Genomic DNA, 10,571 nt, shown 5'->3' with positions numbered 1-10,571 from the left:
AACCTAAATAACAAAAATCAAACAAAAAACAAAACAATCAAACAAATAAGGCAGTACCCAACCAAACCAAGATACATACCTGATTCGAATTACACTCTCCAACTGAAACCTTAATGACAATGCACCTCTTTGAAGCTTCCTTCTCCCTTCAATAATTGTCGCACACTTGTTTACGGGTCAATCCAAAATCTTAACAGTCGCACTCCAAAACGCCCAATCAAAGATTCCCGAATCGAAAACTTCGCTATTCTAGACGCTCCCAATAAAAAAAGTACACAAATTCCAACCTCTTCTTTTGCCATGATGGCCCTTCGCAACGTTGTCCCTTAGCAATCGAAAACACAACGATGTCCCTTTGCAATCCACAAACACACCGATCAGTGGAAGAACAAACCCTCTTCCTTCTATTGCTTCGACGAACGCATTCACAAACACAATTCCTTTCAAAAACCAAAAAACGCACATTCCAAATACTATAAGTTGTCAATTTTCCAACTCAACCAGTAGAACTCACATAATCTTTCTTTAATATTAAAAATGTCATGTCAATTGGATGTATTCTAGAACAATCTCAATAAAAATGTCAAAATATCGGTATCCTAATTTATTTATTTTGAATTAAGTTGAAGTGAGTGATGTGATGATAGAATGAAGAGATCCTGGGACCATAAATCATACAAAAGTTGAAGGCACAAGCCGCTAAAGATGAGCACCACATCTTTCCTCAGCAGATACCATAGGGAATGGAATTTTAAACATTTGTTTTGGTACATTAAAAAATTGAAACATTTAATCTGGAAGACCATTGAAAAGAGAATAGCAACAGTGGAATCTATGAATGCATAGAAAGAGGGAATGATAGAGGGGCGGTGCTCCACTTGGAGGCAACATAATTGGGCAGCAACAGTGGCACTGGCTGTGGTTGCACCACCAACTTCGCTCACCGTCCATTCATTTCCATACTTTTATAAACACAAACCAACAATCATTGCTGCACCCCAATCCTTTTGTACCAGACTTAACCAACATACCACCTTTTTTTTATTGTTTTCTTATTATAAACCACTATAATTGAGTTTAGGTTACTCATATCCTATTCATTTTTAAATATTTTCTGAAATATATAATTTTTAAAAATAACGATTAGACGGAAACTATAACATGCAGTTGAAGTTATTAAAAAAATGTAAAGTTATAGTTCATTTAAAGTTATTTAAATATTTAAAAGTTTAAAAAATATTAAAATACTTTCACAATTAATACGCAAAGGTATAAAAAAGTGGATGGAAAATTTATCATTAAATTGATCATGAGTTTATCTCGGTAATTTTTTTTGTAAAATAGGTTTATTTTTAGAAATTCGAATGTTGCACTCTCTTCTTACTTTTATCTATCTTATAATATTCCACTCCTCTTTATATAATATGTTAAAAAATAAAAAAATACAATATATTTTATTCATTGTAATCAATTTTTTATTTTACCATAAAAAATTTAAATAAATTAAAAATAAATAATACTATCTTAAAAATTAAATAATGATAAATAAATAAAATTATTTTTTTAACTTTCGACGGTTAAAAAATGAAAGTATATATTGTACCTATTAATAGTGTCTTTTAGTAAATTTTAATACTTTATAAAATATATTATTAAATAAAAATAATACATTTTATAATATCGAAATATAAAAACTTAACATTTTAAAAGTTTACAAAAATAATTACACTATTTAAACATGACAAAATTAATACGTTATTTACCGGTTTTTTTATAAACGCACCTAAAAAAATTACACACTTAAAAAACCATACTTTGACATTAAAAAAAATACACCCACTTGATAACTACTTTAATAATATAATAATATATATTAATATTTTAATTTATCTAATTAAAATATTTATATTTTGAGTTGTATAATAAATATATTTTACTTTATAAATGTCACTCTTCTTTTAATTTCTTTGAGCCTATGCTGTAGTTCCCCCTTTAAAATGATTCACTAAGAAATTGATTGAATTGAAGGCATAAGTAAATATGACTTTTTTATTGTTTTAGAATTTTTTAATTTGGATTATTGTAATTTATTATGTGAATTTATCTTTTAGTGGCTTCAAATAGAACTATTTGACACCTGTAAAAAAAATTATTTATAACTTCTTCGAATCTTAGCTACCTTTTAAAAGAAATCACTAAGAAATTAATGAGATTCACCAAATATTCGATTTTAATTGTAATTTAACTTATATTTTTACTTTTACGATTCTTCCTTTTTTCTTGAATAACTTTAATGTATAATTGTTTTTTAAGACATGATTACAATGACATATTTTTAATTTTTTTAAATGTTACATATTTATAAAATTATGAATAATGACATGAAATAATTGATGATAGTTTACAAGAGGATACCTGACTAGTACATGGACAAATTTCGACAAAGATTACATGGTTTAAACATTTTTTAATATTTACTCAAATATATTTTTTAATAGAATAATAATTTGATTATTTTTGTAAATTCTATAATTAATACATAATTTTTTTTTTAATTATATCAATCACGGACAATGTTTTAATTTTATTCCTCCTCACTTTTAAACACTTGTTCCCTTAATTTAAACAATTTATCTTTCATTTCATTTTATTTTATTTCATTTATTTATTCTTTTCCACTTTCTCACTTTTTACTTCCTAATCCAAATATAGACTAAATAAAAAATATATAAAATGAAAGAATTATTTTACTGAGAATAACAATGAAATATGTAACTTTTCATGAGTTCTATATATTATGTTTCACTTAAATATAAAAAAAGTGTATATAAAATGAATACTTTTCAAATTTGTCTTCTTTTACAATAATTATATTAACAAAATTTGTAATTCATTACTTAATTTATGTATTATTTTTAGAAATATCAATTTTCCCTATTTTTATGTTACTTCATTTTATTTTATTATTATTGAATTCTGGCTCAAACATGAAGTCCTTAAAAAGGAAAAACCCGTAGTGGTGTGCCGTCGTCCTAAGACTCACTTTCTATATTTCATCTTTTTTAAAAACTACCATTAGAATCTCTGCATCAACAAATTCAAGAGGTTGTTTTATTTTGTTTTTTCGTTTTAAATAATTTAACTTTTAACTTTTAAATGAATTTATATTTCTGTTTTTTAGTGATTTTTTTTAATTTACTTAAAAAATACTTTAATATTTGTATTTACATATTTATGATCAAGAGAGTAGGATTATTTTAATAATGGAAGTAGATATTATTATTGTTAATATTTGAGAAAAGGCTTTAAAACAAAGTAATAGTTAGAAAACTTGAATTCAATTCTCGAAGATCTATTTAAAACACTAAAAAGAAAAACTTTACCACTTTAGATTATTTTACATGATTAAAATGATTTTTCTATGATTTGTGATCTATTAAAATAAATCTTTTCAAGAATAAAAACTACATTTGTGCTTACTTAAAAAAAACAATCTAATAACTATTTTATATTATAATTGTTAAAAATTAAATAAAAAATAAATTTTCACTGAAATATAGATCTAATAAAAAATGAAATTCTTTTAATTGTAAACTAAAATTGTTCCTACAACAAGGACCAAGAACACTAGACTCAGGTTGACAAGATTTAACTCTTATACAAATCTTCTAATCTTGGGCTGGACTCTCTCGGTTTCTTCTTGGGCTGGATACTCTGGACTTCTCCTCACGTTGGGTGCTCTCGGCTTCTCGCTCAGCTAGGTGCTCTCGGCTTTTCCTTCACACAGATGGGGGGTGTACCTGCAAGTCGCTCCGATGCCAAAGTCAGAAAAGATGTAGTGTTCATCAGATAAAAATCACTCTTACCTTTTTCTTACATTGACCTCCTATTTATAGGGTTTCTTTAATGGGCTTTCCACTTTTACCTTTGGACTTTCTTTCCACACCATTTTATTATTTACGCACCCCCTACTACAGGTTTCTATCTTAATTGGGTCTTATTATAATAATATTTATATATTTTTTTTATTCTTTTATGCATAACCTCTCGGTTATGTCTAGTATTTAGTTTTCGGCCTAAACCTCTCGGTTTTAGCCTATCAGCACAACACTTATGTGTAACCCTCTCAGTTATGTTTAGTATTTAGCTTTCGGCTTAACCTCTCGATTTTAGTCTACCAGTACAAAAATAATGTCTTTAGATATGAAGATATAAAAAAAGTAACATTTTCCTAACGGTTGTTTCCAACCCCTCCAATACTACATTCTTTTGAAGCCATTTATTGTGGTAGACAAATTCTTGGTTGAGATTATGGGAGTCACATGTTTTTTTGATTTGTGAGATGTGGTGTGTTGTGTTCCTCAGCGTTTTGCCCCAACACACGTAGAACCAATTTCTACCAGGCGTTAGCTTTTTGCTGCCCATCATACACTTTTAGAGGGTTTAAGTTTTTAAAATATTGCCACAAAAATTCATGGTTATGGATTTGATTAACTTATTCTCTGTAGCCATAAAGTAAAGGTGATAGTTTCATAGGATGTGTGGTTCGACTTTTTAAAATATAAAATTCATTTTAAAGTCAGAATAGAGGTTTTAAAATTCAGTGAAAGTTGGGGTTTAATTTTGTGTGTTAAAGATGAATTTTAAATTTAATCTGTAACACTCCAAAAAAATAATCTAAATTATTACCATTCTACAAATTTTTATACAAATGTGAGGATATTCAATAAACATAATAACAACTAACCATTTCTGGAAGTCTTACTAGAAACTAACACCTGATTCAAAGATTATCACCGAATCCAAGAGAAATAATTCGGATAAGTTCAATACAACTCAAGTCATGCATCTCATATGTTACGGTGTGCATGAACTCTCCCATCAGCTTCTTACCACTTGATATCTTAATCTAAATGACTTAGATCATCAGTGAAACTCAGAGATTTTTGTTACCACATAGGCATCAATACTTAATACACAACAAACATCGCTTCAAGATTTAAGGGCCTAATACAAGTCATCCAAACAAAACAAAAATTCAGTATATGGTAAAATAAGTTGATAGAATTACTCTTCTCAACTGACCCCACCAAGATTTATGAATAAATCTTTAGGAAGAACAGAAAACAAATGATCTTTAGAGAAAAAATGAACTTACTATATTTGAAAATATGATGAGTAGAAATGCTTCCAGGTACAACTTGGTTCAATCAGATTCTAAAATAGATGAGATATTGAGTAAGAAATGAAAAGAGAAGGAAGAGAGAAAAAAAAGAGAAAATGGAAGTCTACATGTTTAATTTTTAATGCGGTTACACAATTCAACATTATAAAATTAAATTTTAAAATAAAATTATATTTAATTATATACTATTAAATAATTTTATATTTAATCGATATTGAATTTCTAACAATATTTTTATTTTTTTATGGTGAATTTCTGCCATAAGATTACCTTGCTTTCACTAGAAGAAAAAAAATAACAAAAGCTAGATAGAATACCATTATATTTCTCTTTAAAATATTAAAATTATTTTATAATGCACTTCCAAGCTTATAGTCAATCACTATTTAGAACACAAATTCATGTTTTTTTCTTCTTCATGAAAGTGATCTAATTTTATGTTGCTATTATCCAAATAGGTAATTTTTTAAAAAATATATATTTGAGTAAATTGTAATTGGAAACACTATTTTTTTCATTTTGAAATTGTATTTTAAAACACAAGTTTGGAGTAGACAAATATTTTAACATTTAAAACTTATTTAGATGCAAATTTAGTTTCTAAATCAAGCTTAGAAGCATAAATTTTATTTGTTTAATATTTTATTTTTTAAAATTGTACAATACTTTTATTTCTTAGTAACAATATTTTCTTTTTATTTTAAGTATAAGGGTTAGAAAATGTTACATTAAATTAATTAGAAATTTTGTGCTTTATTAATAAGGTTTGAGCATAAAAAAATAAAAAACTTAAGAAAAATTGGAAAATATTTTTAAAAAATAAATATGATTAATTGAAAACAAGAGAGGATGAGAAAGAAATGTTGTGACCAGTATATCATCTCCTCTATAATTTGACCACTACAAGAGCAGTTAGAGTCAAGTCCTTTTTATAATCTTAATAGAAGATTTAAGTGTCTTTTATTAAAAAAAATTATTTATCTTGAACAATATATTGTTTAATTATTTATTTATTCTTACATTTCTATTGTTTAATTTATTGTAGTAATACACATTGATTATTTCTTTTTTATTTATATCTTTATAATTTAACTTATGTACAGCTATGGAGAGGTCCTCGGAACATAACTTTATATTTATTTAATTTAATTTTAATTATTATTATTTTTATTAAATTTATATTTATGTCATTTGATTTGTCTTTCTTTATGGATTGATAATTTATATTTATGTTATTTAATTTATTTTAATTTATTTTATTAATTTTTTTATGTTATGTAAGTTATTTATATAGATATTTTTTATTAAATTTATATTTATGTAATTTAATTTATCTTTAGTTATTCATTAATCTTATTTATTAAAATTATAATTATATCCATTTAATTTATTTTCAATATTTATGTTATTATATTTATAATTATTTTATTCAATTTATTTTCGGATTGGTCTTTTTTTTTATTAATTTAAATTTATTTTATTCTATTTATCTTTAGTTATGTATATGTTAATTTAAATTTTTTATTATTTAATTTATCTTCAATTAGGTACTGGTCCTATGTTTCAATTTATATTTATGTTAGATTCACTTCCACTTATATATTTGTATTTTTATTCATTTACGTTTTATTTATATTTAATTTACTGTAGTATGTGAGTTATTTTTTTATATTATTATTTATAATAACATATTGTCCTTTCTTTTAAATTTATTTGTATATGATATATTAATCATATCTAATTATTTATTTAAATTTTTTGTTTTAATTCTTATTTTATTGTGTATTATTTTACACATTATTCTTTTATAATTCAAAGAAACGTGTATAAAATAATAATAATTATTATTATAGAGTAAAAGTAAAAAAAAAATAGTTAAAAGAAAATTGTTCCTATACTCTATTATTATTATTTGTATACTCTATTATTATTATTATTATTATTATTATTATTATTATTATTTTATTTATGACGTGTATAGATTATTAGTTAAGACAAGAATGAGATGATCATGTTATTATTTTTTTAAAATGTAAAATAATATTAATATGTAAGTTGGGAAACAGTCTTACATTTCTTTGTTATGAATAATTTCAACTCAAATAAAATAAAAATGGAAACAAAGTAGTAGAAGTAACAACCAGGATTAAATTAGGTCAATGTGTCTAATTCAACTGATTTCTTGTTTAACTTGTTTGGGACGAATATAAATACACAACCTTCTGCTAAATATGCAATATATACATTAAACACACTTGTAAAATGAAGGAGGAAGTTCTTCCAATGGATTCAAAATGAATACACCATCCCCATAATTTGAATCCAGTAACCAATCACAACCACAACAATCATAATCACCACAACGCAATCCACCACGTAACAATTGTCACCATTATGGAAACTAACATATTCTTAAGTCACCAAAGTATTGTTTACAAAAATTGAAGTTATTAATAAATAAGTTTAACTTCTCATTCTAATATTTTTTTTTCATTATTAATTAATATTAATTAACTTTAATTTTATTTATTTTTGTGTGTCATTATTAATTAATATTAATTGACTTTAATTTTGTTTATAATTATAATGTATTTTTTTATTTAAAATTAACATAATTAGATAATTAATAATAATAAAAATAATATTACCAACATCTATTTACATTAACTTTATATCTTAAACGTTTAATTTATTGTTATATATATATTTTTTATTTTAATTTCAATTTCATATAACAGTATTTTTCTTTAATTTAAGTTTGTAGATTCAACTTTTGTTAATTTAGTGTCATCAATAATAATAATATATTTTTCTAATAATAACATTAGTAATTTTTAAATTTTTATTTTTCTTCATTCTCTTGAATAAATTAAATTTTAAACTAAACATTTTTAATTTATTATTTTATATTTATTTTTAAAAAATAATTTATTTTTCAATAATTATATTTTTAAGTATTTTAAACATTACAAACATTCTATATTTTTACGACCAATACATTTATTTTATAATGCATTTAAAATTAAAATTATCATTTCTTTTTAATTTATCATTTCTTTTTCATTTTCAACCAAATAATAATGATAACTTTAACAAAAATTGAAAACCTCTCCCAAATTTTGGTCCATAGTAGTCTGTAATCAATTGCAACGATTATTCGATCACCGCATAATTAATTTTGGATAATCGCATAATTAATTTTGGATAAATATTAGAGAAAAGTCAAAAACTCAAAAGTGGATTTCGATCATTCACCAAAAAACCCAAATTATCATTCAATGAAAACCAAAAATAAAAAATAAAAATTGAAAATCTTTCAATCAAATACAAAAATAAGAAATAAAAATAAAAAATCTCCTCGAAATTCGGACTATCAGTAACCAATCTCAAAAACATTCAAAATCATTCGATTATCGAATAATTAATTTTGGATAAATATTGATAAACCAAAAGTCAAAAATTAAAAGTCGAAATTATATTTTACACAAACCAATTTCAATCATCCTCCGAAGCATCTTTTTTCACTCCTATTCATTATAAAAAAAATACTCTTAAAACTTGACTTTCCATAAACCAAATTATAAGAGATTTTTTTTCCCAAATAAAAAATAAAAATCCAATGAGATCACACCCCCATGGTCTCAAATGTTAATCTCACAATAAACAATAATCAACAAAAATACCGTCAACATTCCAACTACCATGACAAGACATCCTGCCCGCCCACAATCACTAAAGCAGAAAACCCTAATGGCTTTTATGGTAACCAAAAGCCAAAACAGAATATCGGAATTATTGATCAATCACAGTAACAAGTGCCCCTATATCATCTTTTGCAACAATTTGAACCAAATGGACAGAAAGCGAAAGAGAAGTTACAGAATATAAATACCTCAACAATCGGCTCAAGCATTCCACTACCACTCTCTCATGCACAAACATTCCGAAATGTGATCCCTGCAGTTTCAACACAAACTACAGGACTTACAGTTCTTAATCTAACCTTTAAAATTTATTAAACTAATAAATTTAAAACACATATTAATAATAGTAATTAACGGACCACACTGATTCAGTTTTTTCATAGCTGTAGAGTACCTTGATTATCTATTGCTGATGTCCTTCGTGGTCATGAAAATCAGTGATACTGAACATGGCATGTAATATAATAATAATATATACTTAAAATAATAAAACCAGCATTGACGGCGAGATATCATACATTCATGCAATACTACAAGCGTCGACAAATAATCATATATAATTAAAGGCCAATTGAATTGAATTTCTACACAGTGGAAAGAGAGGGGTTTCCTTTTCCCAATTTCAATTTCCTTATTTGAAGATCACCGCAATCCAACCCGCAACCGCACTGCGGGGAGACGAAGAAGTTATCAAGGGAAAACGAAGCGGAAGCGACACCGACGGAGAAATCAAGGTCGTCGCCGACGCGAACGACGTCGAGGATGTTGAGCCAGAAGAAGAGGACCTTTACGCTTATCCCACGCAGTTCGGTGAGCCTGCCTTCCGATATGTAGCCGGTGATGGTTTTCTGGTAATTCAACTGGTACGAACCTTCGAGGGAGAAACTGCACGAACCGTTCAGATCGGCGCGGAATTTACCGCTGGACGGGTCCAGTTCGTAGCCGGTCACTCCTTTCGGGAGAAGTCCCTCCGGAAAGCGAAAGCTCTCCATCATCTCGTACGCCGTCGGTTCGGAGGTGACGGCGCAGATCATCGGCGAGAGAAGGAGGAGGAGGAGGGCGGTGGAAGACATGCTCAGGTCTTGGAATTGGATTGAGATTTGGTTAATGGTTAATTTGGGGACTCTAGATTCATGGTTTTGTATCTCCTTGGATTATGGAATGAACTAAACGTCAGCGTTTCGTCATGATAAGGAAGAACCGTTGGATAGCCACGTGACTTTTTATATTCTATGGATGGAGATGATGGTACTGATCGCCCAGCCTTTATTCCTGCACGAATCTCGAACCCCTTTATCATTTTCAATTTTTTATTAATTTTTTAACATTATTGAAGCTGCAGCCACCTGCTACACCGAATCCCTACCCATACGAGATATTCCTTTTTTTTTAAATATATATTATTATTAATAGAAAAACACGTCATTTCTTAAATATTTTTAAAAATATATTATATTTTTTTATAGATATATATTATAAAATCGTTCTCACATTTGTTTCAAAATATATTATAATCATAAATATGTTATAAAACTTAAAATATAACTTATGTAGTAAAACTTAAAATATAACTTATGTAGTATATATATGCTTGAAAGTGAAAATACGGTGTGTTTATTTATTCCATTGAACCAATCAGACCTTTTATAAGTCTTTTACACATACACGTAGCACACACCTGT

At 26.3% G+C, this 10,571-nt stretch overlaps 1 protein-coding gene across 1 annotated transcript; it reads right to left on the bottom strand.

Moving 5' to 3' along the window:
- Positions 1–9,373: 9,373 nt before the first annotated feature.
- On the bottom strand, positions 9,374–10,301 carry LOC137830247 (uncharacterized protein At5g01610). Its single transcript, XM_068637444.1, has one exon. It carries the CDS (start codon positions 9,960–9,962, stop codon positions 9,474–9,476), a length of 489 nt encoding a protein of 162 aa, XP_068493545.1. The 5' UTR covers positions 9,963–10,301; the 3' UTR covers positions 9,374–9,473.
- Between the last annotated feature and the right edge of the window lie 270 nt (positions 10,302–10,571).

This window comes from Phaseolus vulgaris, chromosome 7, assembly GCF_051622355.1.
Source record: "Phaseolus vulgaris cultivar YP4 chromosome 7, ASM5162235v1, whole genome shotgun sequence".
NCBI lineage: Eukaryota > Viridiplantae > Streptophyta > Magnoliopsida > Fabales > Fabaceae > Phaseolus > Phaseolus vulgaris.
This window is presented reverse-complemented; position numbering and strand designations above follow the sequence as displayed.